Source organism: Procambarus clarkii, chromosome 31 (assembly GCF_040958095.1).
Source record: "Procambarus clarkii isolate CNS0578487 chromosome 31, FALCON_Pclarkii_2.0, whole genome shotgun sequence".
Lineage (NCBI taxonomy): Eukaryota > Metazoa > Arthropoda > Malacostraca > Decapoda > Cambaridae > Procambarus > Procambarus clarkii.
In genome coordinates, this window is record NC_091180.1 from 22,408,448 (window position 1) to 22,426,761 (window position 18,314).

Consider the following 18,314-nt stretch of genomic DNA (forward strand, 5'->3'; position numbering starts at 1 on the left):
GGCTTTGTTACCAGCACTCACCAGGCCAGCCAGGATCGTTAGGCTCCATCCTCCCGTTGGGCTCGCAGCTCAGTGCAAGAGGTTGCAGCTGTGTGGCTGGCATTGCAGTGAATTCGGCTTACTCGGGGCTCTCTGATCCGGCTCCATTCGAATTGCACCCCTGTGGTTCATTGTCTCAACTGTGGGGGCTCTGCGGTCCGTGGCTCTTTGGGGCTGGTCACTTCAGGTAGCTCTTCTGCTGAGTTCTCAGGGTTTAGCTCTCCGCGCTGTTCATATTCGGGAAGTGTCCAACGTCCTGGCAGACAGCCTGTCGTGCTTCATTCCCCTTTCCATGGAGTGGATAATCGATGCTCCCTTCTTCCTTTGGCTTTGTCGGACGTATGAGGGCCCAGAGGCGGACTTCTTCACATCGGATTGATCTCGTCCTCTCCCTACATCCGTGGTGCCATTCCCCAACTGCAAGGCCTTTGCGGTAGAAGCTGGCAGGACTGGTCGAGGTTGGGGGTTTCTGTTCCTTATTTCCCGGTCCAGCTGTTGTTTCAGGTTCTGGTTCGGCTCAGATCTTATCAGGGGAGGGTGTTTCTCCTGGCCCCATGGTGGCCGGCCCAACCTTGGTTTCAGGTGCTGCTCGATATTCAAACACGATGGCAGACATGACATACAGTACTCTAAATGTAGTGCTTATAATGGCCATTGTTCCCTGTGCCTCTTTGAGGAGACCAGGTTCTGGCTCGTGGTCTCAGGTAGGCATGGAGAACTTGCATGACTGATGACACCAAACTAATATGGCACATGTCAGTTTGGATAACTTCAGGGAGTCTCCAGGACTTGCCCAGAAAATGACATTTCATTACATTTTTTATACCACTTCCTTAAGAGAATTCACATTTGATCACAGCATCCTTGCACTTCTAAAATACCAACCTTGCATCTCATATAAGAACCCCTTCAGTTTAACCAATCAAAACATAATTGCTGAAATAAGTCTTTAAGGTGAGGGAAAATTAACAGCATAAATATGTCAACAGTAAATGTCCACAATAAATTTAAAGTTATATTACTAATATTAATGTGCTTATTTAGGATGGTGGTTAGCATAGACTGGACATCAGTGGATGAACACTATCAGAAACAGCTCAACAATCCTCGACGGTTGAGATTAGACCCAGAGGCTCTTCGTTGGTCACCGCTACTGGCTGGCCATAACAGTTCTCTCCATCAAGACTCTGATGAGGTAATTTGACACTTTATCTATTACCTTTGTGCCTATCAGTGCCTATAGGTCATAAAATCAAACTCTTTGGGCCCCTGCCTCCTAGCTATTTATGTCTACTGCATTTTGAATATATTGATGTAAAAGTTCTTTGTTATATTTGGTCGCTAGTTGTGGATGGACATGGCTTCCACACCTACTTCAGTCAATGCATGCCCCCTTGTTGACCACCAACACAGATTACGAGTATTTCCTTTTCGTTTTTCTCGTCTGCATTTCCATCTTCCACGATGCCCTCTTGTAGTATTTGTGTAAGAACAAATAAAGTGATAGGTTTATACTGATACAGGTGTATACCTGTCAATGATTCTGAGGATCAATGTTCTCCTGGTCCAGTTTCTGATCAGGCCTCCTGGTTGGTGATCAGCTCAACCAATAAAATTTGCATCTGAAATAAATGTGAATGGTGAATAGTTAGACCCAGTTACTCAGTAGAAATACCAGGGATGCGCAAAGTTGAGCGTATGAGAAGACAGGGAAGAAAAGTGGATGGTGCCGAGAACCATCCAGAAAAAAACAGCCAGTGGGTAATTTTTAGAAAGGTAGCACTGACTTTTATGTATGGCTGCAACATGATGAAAGATGAATGGGAAAAATCAAGAATTGCAGCTGTAGAAATGGATAATCTATCAAGTATGAAATTGTTAGAAGAATAGATACAATTAGGAATTAAAATATCAGAGATGTGGAGTGCAATATTTGATTACTGCAAAATTTTGTAACATTTACTAAGATGTTATTGTCATGTTAAATGAATGGGTGATGGCCGACCCATGAAGTGTGTTGTGTACGAGTAAATTTGAGAGGAATAAGTGACGATGGGTAGAAAGAAGATGGGTAGACGTGGTAAGTGAGGCATAAGTGTGAATGGCATAATGGATGGGATAATGGACATGTCTGGCTGTAAGCAGTTAATAAAGAGAAAGTGAATATACTAGTTTGTTTGGTATATGATGATTCACAAGTTCTGTTCACCTAGTTAAGAGAAGCAGTCGGGTGTTTCTGTTGATAATTGCTAGTGTGAGTTAATGTTTGTTTATCTGTGTCGATGTACAGTATTTTGTAAGAGATGTAAGCGTTTCAACTTGTACCCATATTTATTTGTTGACACTTTCAGGAGGAAGAAACACCAAAGGATAGAGATATGAAGGTGGAGGAAAGTCAAGTTTTAGAGAACAGTAAGGTAGAAGAGGTGAAGGTGGAGCCTGTGAAAATATCAGAGAATGTGACCCCAGAAGACACCAAGGAAGAGGAGGAGCTTAAGGAAGAGAAGGCAGTGGTACTTTCAGCTCCTATTGTACCGCCTGCGTCCTCTACAGTAAAAATCAGTCGCCCGCCTAAATTAAAAGGCAGCTCAGAAAACCCTGTGTCAGTAGTAAGTATCTATGGGGAATTGTCTCGGGTGCTTTGTGCTCACCATATAGTGTACATGTAAGTTAAATTTACATTGATAGTACTATAGTGTGCTGTAGCTATAGCTTCACACAAGTCAGTTGCAGAACAAGTAATAAAAATGCTCTTGGACTAGGTATCTTGGTGGTAAAATAAGTGGGGCTTTTGGTTTTCATATAGAGACCATTGCCATGAATTTGTAATTTTCCTGAACTCCTGTCACACACAGGCCTGTTTCTAAATTGCAAAGGATATCTTGTGTGGACTAGACTTGTTTGCTTTGTATCTTCTTTGATCTCGCATATGAGGTTAATTAATGCTTCATGTGTGCGCATTCCTTAGATATACTGAGTGTTGGCCCATACCCCATGGGGTGTGGACAAACATACATTTCTTTGGCTTACCAATCCACCAACCACATCCATGTGCTCACCTTATCCACCATTCCTGTCTGCCCACACCCATCTACCCACTTCATTCATATGAAGTGGGTAGATGGGTGTGGGCCATCCACCACACCCTTCTGTCCACCCAACAAAGTTGCCCACCCCACCCCTTCCACTGCTCCTGTCTGCCTTCCACACACTCATACAATTATCTTCTCCCTCTCTATGCTTGTCCATATTTTAATATTCAGTATACATAGCAAAGGGGGAAAAGAGGGGGGCATTAATTTTTTAGGCATACAGCACAGTATTTATAATATCTATTATACTGTATTGCAAGATAATCTCTGCATAAGGACCAGGAATAACCCCATGATAGACTGCAGTCAAAAGATATCTACTGTCTAAGCTCTCTTACCTGGACTATATGGGAAGGACTCCTCACCGGATAAGCAGAATTCTTTAGGGGGGGAGGGGTCCAAAAATGACTATATTTTTCAATTTTTTGTACCACTACCAACATAATTTGGATTTCCACACACACTGTATATAAAAAATATAGTTTAAAAGATAAATTTGAGCTCATCTTCAGCCCAGTATCGTCTTGTTTGATACTGTAGATCTTATGTGTAACTCTTGAAAATTTATGTAACCTAACCACTGATTATCTATATTTCTGTCCGGATATGGAAAAGTTTGGCAGAAAATTATTCTGATGCAAATTTGGCTGGATAACCCAAATACTGTATTCAGTTTAGCAAAATTCGGATGAGCAGGCTTATACAGTAGTTGCATTTAGTTTTCCTGTTAATGTTTTCTCATTTTATTTTATTTAATTTTGCAGGTTGAAGCCAAAGAAAGGGAGAAGGAGAACATTAACAGCAGTATTAACGATGCTAAACAAAATACCATCTCTTCTCCGAGCAACATTGACGAGATGAAAGTGCCTGTATCTCCTAAGGAAGATGCTTATGTGTTTAAGGAAGAAGAGGAAAATGAATTTGATAGTAACTTTCGAAGCCTTAAAAGTGGGAGAAGAAAATCCCAGACGTTAAAAGAGACCCAGTGTTCATCAGAAAGACGACGAGCAAAGCGGGCAGGACACGCGCAAAATGAAGAGAAAATAGTAGCTGAAGAGAAACAGCTAGTTGTAGAGAAACAGTCGAAGGTTGATGAACAGAGAACAGCAGCAGAAGACAAGACCATAACTGTGGATGAGACTCGGACTACAGTAGACGAGAAGAGAACAACTTTGGAGGAAAATCTATCCTCGGTAGAGAAAACAGCAGCAGAAAGCAAGAAGATAGTTGTAGATGGAAAGTGTACTAAAGAGGAGAAACGTTCCAAAGAAGAGAAGCGTACATTGGTAGAAGAAAAACGGTCCAGAGAAGAGAAACGTACATCAGTAGAGGAGAGACGTTCTAAAGAAGAGAAGCGTACATCAGCAGAGGAGAAGCGTACCGCAGTAGAGGAGAAACGTTTGAAAGAAGAGAAGCGTATATCTGTAGAGGAGAAATGTTCCAAAGAAGAGAAGCGCACAATAGATGAGAAACGTTCTAAAGAAGAGAAGCGTACATCAGCAGAGGAGAAACGTTGTAAGGAAGAGAAACGACCAACAGTGGAGTTGAAACGTTCCAAAGAGGAGAAGTGTACAACAGTAGAGGAGAAAAAGGTAGCACTTGACGAGAAGAAACTTGCAGATGACAGTAAAAAGTTGAGAGAATTGGAGCCATTGATCACAGAAGAGGAACAAGTGACAGAGAAAGGTAAGAAACTCTTAGTTATACATTGCATAACAAAGGTGACATTGTTAGCCATGTTTTGTTTTACAGAATGTTTTTCCTTTATGTTTTTCCTTTTCCTTTTCCATTAAAGTTATTAACAACTTTTTTTTTAATTAATATAAAATTAACTCCTGGTTATAAGTGAGGTAAAAATTGAGATCAAATAATTTGTGATCAGTGTTTTAATAATGTTTGCACAGTGACTTAATTTGATGGCAATGAGTCTTGCTCAGTAGACATACCATAAATGTTACTCAGTGAATAGATATCTAAACATTTCTCTCTCAAATATGGCTTTAATCTCAAGTAAATAGTTCATATATAATATTAACCTGAAGAAACAATTCAGGGGATTGGAAATTTGTTGAGGCTATTTTAAAATATCTTATTATATAGATTCAAGTAATCAGTCGTTTGCCAGCTCCAGGTGTCGACCACTCCTGGCAAAATAACATTTTATTTTAAACATTAAAACCTTAACCTCTAAACATTATTCTTTCTGGTCATTATTATTCAACCTTAGTAATTTATGACATATGATGATTCCTCTTATATTTTGACCATTATTTTTTGAATGCATTAGGTTCTGTTAGTCAGGAAATTGTAGATCCATCTGCCTATTTTTCTGGTAATTCCTTTTGCATGCATTTTGTGTGCAATAACGCCATGGTCACATTTGTCGAAGGTTTTTGCAAAATCTGTGTAAATTACACCAGCGTTTTGCTTATCTTCCATGACATTTAAGGCCATGTCATAGTGGTCCAGCAACTTCCAGCAACATAATGGTTCATAGTAGTCTGGCAACGTCGTAGTTTCGTTGTGTGCTTGACGGGTGATCTCTTGGAGTAAATATCTCGATATGATTTGAATCTACAGACAAGTTAGTGTCATCCATAGTTATAATTCTCTTTCAATTCAAAGTTTTCCAAAACAATATTGGAAATATGTTTTATTTCACCGATAAACAAAGAAACATATTATGTTGTGGCTAGCAACCTTATACTTTCTGGAATTTATTTTGATTTAAAAAATAAAGCTTAATAGGTGTCCTGCAAATGTTATAAGAATGAATATGTACATCATATCTTCTTAAATATTTGTTAAAAATGGTTAAAAAATTACCTTACAGACAGTCTTGATCACAACATTTTTGTTTGGGAGTGAGAATGCCATTAGGCTTGTTTTCGAAAGATTCTATGAATTTTGTTTTTATTCTGACAAGTTTTAATTTTCTGATGTCTTGCAACTTGTTATTCTGACAATAAATATCCAACGAGATCACCTTTAATAGTCTGTATAAACAATCTACCTTACTTATTTTTATGTAAGGTTTCTGGAAAAGATCCCCCACATAAAACTAGAAATAAACTATATAATACACTTGTGACAATGTGACAATACACTTGTATATATATGAACATTATGTAAAAAGCTATGTCAATATAATGATATATATTTTAAAACTCTGTGTCTTTTTATAATGAATACCATGTAAGAATTTATAGCAAGGCTTTTCTCTATCAGGATCATTTTGTTTCGGCCTCAACTTCATAATTTAGACTTGGTGAAATAATTTTTCTTCTTATTTTGTTTCAAATACTTTATCTAATGACTTAACTAATTATATCATCCCTCTGTCAGAGTTGGCTAATGATCTGATGAACAACAAAAGAACTAGCCCAGTGGAAGCCATTCCATCCCTAAGAAATTCTAGGAGAGTAACATCAAGCTCGTGGGTGAACTATGTAGAGTGTAATAATGACACCCGTGTTGTTGCTAAGGAAGAGCGCAGCTCAGTTTCATTACCAAAGAGTAGGAGGGAAACTTCCTCAACACGAAGTAGAAGAAAAGCAGAAACTGAGGAGAAAGAGGAAGAGAACCGAAGGGAAAGCTTGACAAGAAGTAGAAGAAGAATAGATCCTGAAGAAAATGAGGAGAGTCATAAGGAACATTTTTCAAGAAGTAGAAAAAGATCAGAACCTGGAGAATGCGAAGATGAAAATCGAAGAGATTCATCAGTTAAGAAAAGAAAAGCAGATGTTGAAGAGGGCGAAGAAGATTGTCACAAGGAAACGCCACCTAGAATAAGAAGAACAGAAGTTAACGAATGCGAAAAGGAGACTCGTAGGGAACCCTCTGCTAGAAGGAGAAGAAAAGTAGAAGCTGAAGAAAGTGAAGAAGAAAACAAGGAACCCTCAACCAGAAGAAGTAGAAGAAAAGCAGAAGCTGAAGAAAAAGAGGAAGAAAACAGAAGAAAAATTGAATTACATGAAGCAGAAGAAAAGTCTACAACAAACTCGAGGGAATCATCACGAACAAGAAGAAAACAAGATCCAGGTGGAGGGGATCAACGAAAAGAACCTCAAGAGTTGCACACAGAGGAATCGGAAAGGTCTCACAGGCTCAGAAACAAAGGTCAAATTAATTCTAGTAGGAACAGTAGCAGTAGCAGGGAGGTCAGGAGAAGGAAACACTCTGAGATTGAAGATGAGGAAGAGAGAACACCAGAGATAAACAATAGATGTAGAAGTGCGAGACTAAAGTTACAAGAGGCAGAAGATTGTCTCAGTTCTCGGAGTAAGAGGCTCAAGAAGAACGAGGAAGGGGACAGAATAACCAGAAGAAGAGAAGAATTAGATAAGGAAGCAAGACATGACGAGGTACAAGAAGACACCACGAGGATTAGGAAATCAAAGCGTATTGAAGAACAGCCCGAGCCGTTTAATCTGAGACCCAAGAAACCCCGACCTAGTCGACACTTAGAGGGAGCTGCAGCAGGACTCAGGACCAATGTGTCGAGTGGATCCACCATTGAACACGAGCAGGAGGAAGAGAAAGATCAAGAGGAAGAAGTGGATAAAGAGGAGGAAGATGGGTAAGTAGAACATTTTAGTTTCAAACTTGTATTAATTTATTATATAGAATTTTTTAATTTGTTATTAATAAATCATCCACAGATGCTGCATTGAAAGTGAGGTCCATGTTTAGACTGACTTGCCAGAATAATCAGTCAGTTTTATTTACTGTAAAAACAGTGTGGTTTAATCAGAATTTCCAAAAATAATATTCACATACATACACACACTAGTTCACAAACTCACTCACATACAGGGGAATAGGTAGATACCTGGTAATGGAAATTTAAGTGAATGAAATGACATTCACAGAGTCCAAGTAATATACAGTTCAACATTGATTATTATCTGGACCATTTGTTACCCCAGGATCTCCTTGGGGTAACTGAAAATCATAATCTCATCAAAGATTGAGATGTAACTTTTTGGCAAATTGTTTCATTTTGATATTTATTTAAAACACATGTGGTAAAAAGACCTGTTATGATGTTTTAATAGGAATGTACCAATGTTTATGTGGGAAACTAAATTTTTGGTATAAATAAGTGTCCGCTGCTGGTAAATTGCTGAGCCTTCACAGATAATGGAGGGGGGTGGGGTGTTTAACCCCATTTATGGGACATGCTGCAATTAATGGGTGTGTTGAACCACAAATTTCTACGGGCAGATGCTGTGAGAATCCAGTAAAATGAACATCATGATAAAGGGGGGTTCTACTGGCATTAAGCACTAGAAAGCAAGTAAACTATTGTGTAATGGAACTTCAGGAAACATATAGACAAAATTTTAATGAAAATAATGTTGGTTTTAAATGCAAGGCAGGTAGGACCAAGATGAGTATGATTAAGTATGGCACATTGTGCTTACAGAGCTGTGCAACTGCAGTTGTTGCCAAGAAACACTGTAGCACTGCCAAGAAACACTGTAGCACTCACAAATAGGTGACTCTCCAGTCACCTATTTGTGCAACAAATAGGTGACTGGAGAACAGGGTTATTGGAGACAGACTAATGGAACAGCTGAATCATTTAATAGAAAATGACAAATTCACCTAGAATATTGAAAAGATCAGATTTTAGAAAAGTACTAAGCAGTGTACTGGAGGTGATGAATGAGTAGCCAATAGTAATAAGTGATATATGAAAGTTTTTAAACCATTAACAGGGAAAATTATGGTCTTGGAAACAAGAATTACACAAATAAGGAATTGATGAGAATGCAGTAGTGAATAAATGGGAATGAGTAAAAACAGGGAATAGAAGAAAACAGTTTAATCTAAAAGCTAAGTCCCATTGGTGGGAGACTAGTAGTAGGCATCCATCAGTCTATGGAGTTGTGCTCTGGTTGTCAGTCTGGAGGGGCCTCTCCATGGTGCAAAGCCAGGGTGGGTTGATACGGGGGAGAAGCTGTCACCCATGCAGCAGTCCCCACTCTCCACGGCGCCGAAAGTCTCCAATGGAAAGGCAAACGCCAATACGATTGGTTCCAGCACCATTGCAGGAACTGTCAGAACGAGGTTGAAGGCAACAACGAACTGCCCTAGGGACTCCAACTCCGGAGACTGATGAGACTAAGAGTTTAAAATATTTAATGAACTTCAATAGGCAAAATGCTGAAGTCAGATAGGTGATCAGGAAAGTTACTCTCAAATGGCAAGATCCAAATGTACTATGGACCATACAGTCAACCAGTCGCTCGTGGTACGTTACTGTCTAACATGTGGCGAAGTCTGTGTAGAGCATCATTTTGTCAAACTAACAAGGAATGTCAAAAATTGCATCAGAAAAAACTAAATAAAATTATAAAGTACATATAGCAGGGCAGGCAAAAACAGATACTAGTTTTTTCTTCAGATATGTTAAAGAGAGAAAAGACTGGGCTTTTGAAAATTGAGACAGGTCAGGCAACTGATAATGACAAAGAAATGAATAGTTTGGCATTTTAAACATGCACTGTCCCTGTATATACTAGAAAAGAACTTGATATTATACCTATAGCTGAATAAATCCGTGTAGGTGGTAAGTTGGACAAGTTGACCAGTGGTTACCAGGGAGGAAGTTATTAACCATTCAGCTGTGCATGTCAAACAGGGATGATCAGAACATATCTGACCACACTGCGCGAGTCAAACAGGGATGATTTAAAGTACCGCCTTAGACTTAAAATCCAATCATCCCCCCCCCCCCCATATACACAAGACTCGCATTTACTTCCTCAGGTGTCTAATAAACAGATGCCATCTTGGAAAAAATTGTAGACACTCTTGAGGGTGTGAGGGGTCTCATTATTGAGAGGGTGACTGTGGGTAGCTCATAATGTAGGAGGTCACCGCACTGCTGTATTGCTTGTGTTATAACATCACTTAATTATGAAGGAAAAAACAAATGGCAGTTATTTTCCAATGATAGTGTCACAGATGATCCTGATTGGTATAAAGACTATGTACAAGGTTCAGATAAAGTATCAGTAAACACTACTCTGTTTATGTTGTTCACAGCACAAGGCAGACATTCACAGCACACAACATGGTTTTGTGCAGCTACACCTCATGAAATGTGACCATGTTTATTTAGAAAATAAGCTTCTGGAAAATTATTCATATTCATGATTTAGTGACCCCAAATATAATAATAATAATAATAGCAGTTACCAGATTCACACTAAATAGTAGTGTGTATGGCTAGAGTTAGTGATGTGCATAGTGTACCGTTAGAAATTTTGCTACAGCAGGTTGCATCATCTGCCAGTAGTGTGTGAGGTACCATTTTGTGCTTGAATTTCATTACCAACCCACCAGAACGCCTTATTGGTTCGTTATAGTGCATACAAATGTAGATGCAGTAATTACCAGTGTATATATGACGTGTATATAGTGTAATAACCACAAAAAAATGGTATGTTTTAGTGTTCTCTGCAAATAATATAGTGTGCATCTTAGTGACATGAATATATCTGTGCATACCTATGATTTACAGCATACACATGTTCTGTGATACATGCAACATTATTGACAGCCCATTGCATCTTTGCACTTGCAAATATCATGGTAAAACATTAGAAATATGAAGAAAATATTGTACTAGTACAGTATATTCAATGAGTGAAGTTAATTTCATGCAGAACATGCAGAACTAAGCTGAACATTTTATAACACGTTATGAAGCTATCACACTCACCAGGTTTGTGTAGTGGTTTGTAATCGTGCATAAAAATGTATACTGTATAATGATATATATAGTGTCTATACAGGGTAATACCAGCAAAAATAGTATGATTTATTGTTCTAAACATATAGTGCACATCTTAGTGATACGAATACAGTATATCTATGCATACTTATGATCTTCATGTTCTGTGATACAAATAACACTATTGATAGCCCATTGCATAATTGCACTTGAAAATACCATGGTAAAACATTACAAATGCGAACAAACTATTTTATATTTAATGCGTAAAGTTACAATTTCGCAAAAAATATGCAGAGCTAAGGCTGATCTCTTGATACTGTAATATGTTATGAGATTATCACACTCACCAGAACTGCATAGTGATTTGTAATCATGCATGAAAATGTGAATAATCATGTATAAAGTGTGCATACAGAGTAATACAGCAAAAATAGTATGTTTTATTGTTCTAAGCAAATAATATAGTGCGCATCTTATATTTAGACACGAATATATTTGAGCATTTTAAAGTTCCACACATTTTATTATTTATATCTTTCAAAAGACACTATTGACTAATATTACTGCAGATGTTATTTGCAAACATTATTTTCTATTCTGAAATGCTCATAGCAAACATGAGACCTGTATTGGAATATGCATCAGTTAAATATTGTTAATACTCCATTCCTTGAAAAAATACATAGTACACAAAATAAATTTCTTACATATTTTCCAGGAATATAACTGTTATATCACATTTTACAAAAGATCCACTGTACTAGTATACAGTAGCAAGTTAATGCATATAGACCTATTGATTTGATTTGATTACTGATTCGTAGACACTAAGATAGGTCTTAATAATTTTTCCCAACATTGCCTCTCCTAGCTGTAATAAAATCGTTTTTGTGAAGACTGGGTGTAGTATCGTGACAGTCATTAAACTTTAATGCCACTTTGCTGTCCACTTAATCCTCTTGTAATTTTAGATTAGTCATTAACTATTTCTGGTCAGATCATTCCATTACTTACAACCTTGTAGTTTCTTTGTGGTGGTTTGGGGTATCAACGTGCCCATGGCCCAGTCTCTGACCAGGCTTCCTTAAATGTGATCTGGTTAACCAGGCTATTAGATGCAGCTGGTTGCTGAATGTTGTTCTTTCATTATAAATCCTTGCGTTACACTGAAAATTTCTCATGACCTGTCCACCATGTGTAGTTCTTAAAATTAACAGAAATATATATGTACTGTACAAGGATTTTCTTTGGAAGTGATAGATTAAAATATACAAAGAAACTCTTTCGGGGCCAGGTTTTGGCCTCTTGTCCCCCCGTAGTTGTCTTTTAATGAATCATAAGTGCTTAATAGTGTGGCGCTATCTCCGTGCGGTTAAGAAAAAGGTTCCAATGTTTGGCCCTCCAGAAACACTCACATTAGAATTTAGAAGGTTGTCCTTAGTTAAGGGATATCTGTTGGTCATTCTGCACTTAATTGAATGTTGCCAGTGACTCCTTAGCACCTGTGATGTCCCTGCAGGCACCATTTGAAAAATTGTGTGCCAATGTATTGTCCCAACTGAAAATGTATTCCTGCCCAATAGGCACTGGATATTACTTTTAAGGCTGTGATGAGAAGGCAATTTTCATGCAACTCAAAGCCTTCAAGGATTTCAATTAGATATAGGTACAAATTATTAAATTCCTTTTAAAATAATTATGGATAGTTAAGAAGGAATCAATTTTTAGAAAAATAGTTAGATATGAATAGAAAGTCTTTTAAGTCTGTCATGTTGACTGGAGGTAAGATACTAGCAGAATGTTGATACAGTATACATTATTTAGTTAGCTAAAGCTTGGATGTGATGTAGCCGCCACCTCTATATATGTGTCGTGCCTCTGTTGTGCATGTCTGTGTTTAAGCTGATTAACGTTGACATAGTAATTTAGCACGTATTTTGTGGTGGCTTAGCACCTCTCTTGTGGTAGTTTAGCACCTCGTGGCAATTTAGCACCTCATTTGTTTGTCATCATGCACAAATGGCTTATAGATATTCAATATATTTAATCAACATTTGTATTTATTTTCCTATTGTGGGAGGGCTTCCTCGGTGGCTCCCTGTAGCTAACCACCAGGATAGCTCTACATGTTTCATGTCACATCAGACCGTTGCGAGTCACAGAAAGCCTACCGGTGGCCAGAGACCAGCCTCTCAGTGATTCCAAGCATCAATATCCTCGCTCCCATCCTCTGACCAGGCCTCCTGGTTGGTGGTTTGATCAGCCAGGCTGTTTGATATAGCTTCTTGCCACTTAATGTTTGCTTCACAGTTGGTTGATTGGTTGGTCAGGTATCCTTTGAAAGTTTGTCAAGTTCTCTTTTGAACACTGCAAGTGGTCAACCAGTTAATCCCCATGTGTGTGTGGGGAAAGGGGGGATGTTGAAAAGTCTTGGGCCTTTGATGTTGCTTGAGTATGTCTATTGCTCCTCTGCTTTTCAGTAGGTTTATTTTGCACATCCTACCATGCTTTCTGGTCTCAATGGTGTTATTTCTTTGTGCAGATAAATGGATATCTGGATTCCTTTGTATGCTCTAGAATTGAGGGCTGATACACCGGCTGGGGATGAGCTAGCTCTCCTGTTTCTCCAAATAAGTGGGTAAAGTGGACAAACGAGCCCATGCTAGTTCCAAGAGAATTAGAGTTTGTTTATGTAGTTGGAGGGAGTTCTTTAGTTGAACTTCACAGCTTTTGTCTCTTTTGAAGCCATCAGTGGTTTGTTTTCACTTGCTGACTTTCTGGTTGCCTTTCCTAGTGAAGTGGTGAAAATAAATGTCACCAAACCCTACACCTGCAGTTAAGGATTGGCACCCCAGTCAATCCTCCCCAGCCAGGATACGAACCCAGGCCAAAGTGCTCGCGAAGAGCCGGGCAAGTGCTTTACCACTGAGGCACAGGGACTGCTGTTACTTCTGTCACTAGTAGTGTGTGGGGAGATGCTCTGTTTGTGGATTCAGCATCTCTGGTCTCTCTTTCCAGGGCCCATTTGTCTTGGGTCATCCATAATATAATCAGGTTTAACAAACCTGTGGTCAACCCTCAAGCCTGGGATGTTCCTAAGTTTGCCACTCTGTCCGCTGTATTTTCAAATGTACTCTGTTTAGATATTCAGGCTCAATAGTTTTTGCAGTCCAACAGAATTCTAGTGGCCTGGTACCTTGTGAACTTGCCTTGTACACACTGGGCTTGTGTGTCTTTGGGTAAATTAACATGCTGCTGATTCCCTCATACCTGGATGGGTTCTGGGAGTTGTTCTATTCCCCAAACTCAGCTCGGGACTTAACTTGAGAGAGCTTGGGCCAACAGGCCGTCGTGTGGGCCCGCAGGCCCACCTATCCACCACAGCACGTATGGGCTGGAACTTCTCGAAGAAAACTGTTCAATTTTCTCTTGAAGACGTCCACATTTGTTCTAGCAATATTTCTTATGCTCACGGGAGTATGTTGAACAGCAGTGGACCTCTGATGTTCATGCAGTGTTATCTGATTGTGTCTCTATGGCACCTCTGTTCTTCACTGATTCTGTTCTGCATTTCCTTCCATATCGTTCACTCCAGTACTGGTATGCTGTCCCAAATCTATTGATACCTCTGTTGTCTCCTTTCTAGGGAGTACATTTGGAGAACTTGGAGACGATCCCAGTAATTTAAATGCTTTATCGTGTCTATGTATGTTCTACATACATTCATCTATATATTTTCTCTGTATTCCCTCTATTTCATGGAATAGATAACACAGATAACATATTCTGTATATAACATACACAGGAGTTCCTTTCTGTAGCTCTCCTCTGGCTCTGGTTTGTCATTTTCTTTTGTTCTCCATGGAGACTAGCAACAAGGAACCACTTTAGGAGCCCCCAGAAAATCAGCGTTGAATATAATGAAATGCCTTTCTGCTGGGTTCTTGGTATCTCCTTCAATCCTCTCTTCCAGTTTCAAGGCTTCAGTTATCATCTTCATTGCTAAATGACTGAGGTGTTTAATTGAAGGATCAACAAGCTAGGCATGCAGCCAGCTGGCAATGGGCAGGTGTAATTAACAAGTCACCTGGTTTACAACTGGGTGCCTCACCTGGTTTGATGTCTCATGTCTTGATTTCTATGTTGTGTTTACCTTGCTATTTGTTTTGTCTCCCCACCTTTCTGGTGGTCTTTTCTTGGTGATCAGTATCCCCTGCTCCTTACACTTATATAGAGGGGTCCAGTTTTGGCTGTCAGTTCCTGATAGGCTTACAGTGACTTGCAAGGGGCCTTGGCATGTATTGAATTGGGTGCAGCTATCCAAGTAGCTGGCAACATGAAGCAATCAAGTACGTACCCACCAGAAAGAGACATTTCATTTCATTCAACTGGTTTTTCTGAGGGGAGCCAAAGGGGCTCCCCACAGAACTATTGTTATTGGTTCTATTGGAGCCATTGGAGCTATTGGACTGATATACACTATATTAGTCTGGGGCTTCAATGGAGTTCTGCCTACTGGGGACCACTAGCCAGAACATGGCCCCTCTCAGAGAGGTACAGGGAGCAATGGCCCTAGGAAAACCCCCTTGTATTTGGGGGGTATTCCATCTGCCATTGACCGGGGTTAGGCACTCATAAAGGTAGGCATCTCGAAACAAATTCCACATGGTAGGAAATTGCAAACAACCCAAGACCGAACAGAGAAACAGAACTCCCCGAATGAAAACAAAGGAAACAAGCAAATGTCATTCATTGCCACTTGTCCGTGCTCCCTCTCCCGGGAGGGGGAGGGGAAGCCCCAGACCCTCGCGCCCCCGGACCCTCGTACCCCCAGACTTTTGCGCCCTACCTCTCAACCAGGAGAAACGTAGTGTACTGCCCTAAGCTGATTGAGCTTAGGGCTGCCTTCCCTAAGTGTCCTGTAAGTACTACCCTTGGGTTCTAGGGATGCCTTCCCTAGAATCTTTGGGCCTTCACTTCCATTAGAGGATTCCTGTTGCTTAATTAACATTTATCCTACCCTTGAGGCCAGCTAGGGTTTCGTGGCCTTTGTTTGGCCCTTGGTAGGAGATGGTGGTGCTGTTGCTGGTTGGGGTACATTGGTAATGTGCAGCACACATACCTATAGCAGCTGTGTTTCCTGTTCTTCCTGTTGTTGTTGTACTTTTATGGGGGTTTCTTTTCTTTTTCTGTTTTTTTGTATGGAGGAGGTCTGCCTGGTTTGACTATTCAGTCTACTTAAGATATTTTTGGTTCCCGGGTCACTCGGCAGTTGCTTGAGCAGTTCTGCAGGATTCTGAACTTCGCCGTGCTGGTTTACCCGCCGGGTTGGGTCTAACTTCAGAGCCTGTTCTGGTTCTTTTGGGAGCGTCCTTTTCACCTCTCTCATGACTGTTGGGTTCGACCCCCATGGGCTTTGGATTGGTTGCTGTGTCGCCAGTTTCCTCTTCAGGGTTTTTCGGTGTTCTGTGCCTTAGCACTTCCTAGAGCCCTCGCTTGTTGTGTTCAGACGCCTCGTCTCTCTGGCTTTGTGACCAGTGCTCACCAGGCTGGCCAGAGGTGGTGGGCTCCGTCCTTCCGTCGGGCTCACAGCATGGTGCAGGAGTTTGCAGCGGTATGGCTTTCACTGCGGAGGGTTCAGGTTGCTCTAGACTCTACGATATGGCTCCATTTCGACTGCGCTCCAGTGGTTTATTGTCTGAACTGCGGGGGTTTCTCTTTGGTCCTTAGCTCTTTAGGGCTGGTCGCTTCGGGTGACTCGTCTACTGAATTCTCGGGGTTTAGCTCTCCGTGCAGCTCACATCCGGAGTGTGTCCAGTGTCCTGGTGGATGGCCTGTCACGGTTCATTCCCCTGTCCATGGAATGGACGGTTGACGCCAATTCCATCGGTTGGCTCTGCCGGATGTACGGGCCCCCGGAGGTGGACCCCCTTCACATCTGCATGGTCCCAGCATCTCCCGATACATTTGGCGCCCTTCCTCGACTGCGAGAGTCATTGTGGTGGACGCTTTTTAGCAGGACTGGTCGAGGTGGGGTTACCTGTACTTTTTTCTCCTGGTCCAGCTGTTGCTTCAGGTTCTGGCTCCGTTGGAGTCTTACCACGGGAGAGTCATCCTTGTGCCCCATGATGGCCGGACCGGCCTTGGTTTCAGGCACTGCTTGCTCGGTGTCCAAACCCGGGGTGTTTTCTGCAGCTCTGCCTCTTCCAGTAGATTGGGCCAGCCTGGTATGTGACTGGTTCGAACTACTCCTCTGCACTTTGCATCTACTTTTTTTAATGCGAGTGTATAACCACTTATATGGTGATCCGGTGGATTCATTGGTGGTGTCTCACCTGAGGTCTTTGTCTCAGCGACAGTACACTGTATGTAGTTAGTCTCTTGGCGTTCTTTTCACCATTTCCCCTCTCTTCGTCAGTTGTCTTCTAATTCTGTTCGGGTTGTCTTGTCCTTTCTTTCTTGGCTCTTTCAGGACTATCATCTTATGCCCAATACTGTCACCTCCTATCGTGCAGTGCTGGCAGGCCACTCCAGCTTGCATTCGAGGTGGATATCACTTCCACCCCCATTCCATAAGCTTTCTCGTACTTTGTTTCACCTCTGACCTGCTCATGTACTGCCTGAGCCAGTACATGAGCCGCTTGGGTTTTTTGCAATTTCCTACCATGTGCAGTTTGTTTTGAGATGCCTACCTTTTTGGGTGCCTAACCCCGTTCGATGGCAAATGGGAAAACCCCCTAGTATTTGGATTCCTAGGGCCATTGATCCCTGCGCCTCTCTGAGGGGGCCATGTTCTGGCTAGTGGTCCCCATTAGGCAGAACTCTATTGACTGAAGCCCCAGACTAATAAAGCATATATTAGTCCAATAGCTCCAGGAAGCCTGCGTAGCTCACAGAGAAAATGGTGTTTTATTACATTCAACGCTGGTTTTTTTCCCTCTAGAAATGTTTTGCTGTATTGAACTTTACTTATTTTGTTTTGTATTATGAATACCTGTAATTTAAAAGTTGTAATTTGTGTATTTAATGCTTTTACTGTTTAGGGCGCAGTACAACCAACTGATGTATCCTGACCCTGTGATATTTCACAGGGTCTGGATACATCATGCCGTTACCTCATCACTCAAGAATTTTTGCCATTTTTTTATAGTTCATTATTTGTGAATAGGTATGATACTGCCAGCAAGAGTAGTCAGGCTAAACCAGCTAGGAGGGTTATCTTGAGATGATTTTGGGGCTTAGCGTCCCCGCGACCCGGTCCTCGACCAGGCATCCTTTTCTTACACACCCCCAGGAAGCGGCATGTAGCAGCTGTCTAACTCCCAAGTACCTATTTATTGCTAGGTGAACAGGAGCATCAGGGTGAAAAAACTGCCCATTTGTTTCTGCCTTCCATCGGGGATTGAACCCGGAACCTCAGGACTACGAATCCG

At 40.9% G+C, this 18,314-nt stretch overlaps 1 protein-coding gene across 7 annotated transcripts in view; it reads left to right on the top strand.

The window, feature by feature from the left end:
- The window catches only part of LOC123758727 (uncharacterized), a 152,617-nt gene that overhangs the window by 118,504 nt on the left and 15,799 nt on the right, over positions 1–18,314 (top strand). For all 7 annotated transcript variants that reach the window (XM_045743316.2, XM_045743317.2, XM_045743319.2 and 4 more), the window contains exons 12-15: positions 1,084–1,234; positions 2,391–2,648; positions 3,896–4,817; positions 6,477–7,710. In XM_045743316.2, coding sequence (XP_045599272.1) covers positions 1,084–1,234; positions 2,391–2,648; positions 3,896–4,817; positions 6,477–7,710 — 2,565 coding nt within the window. The remainder of the gene's footprint in view (positions 1–1,083; positions 1,235–2,390; positions 2,649–3,895; positions 4,818–6,476; positions 7,711–18,314) is intronic.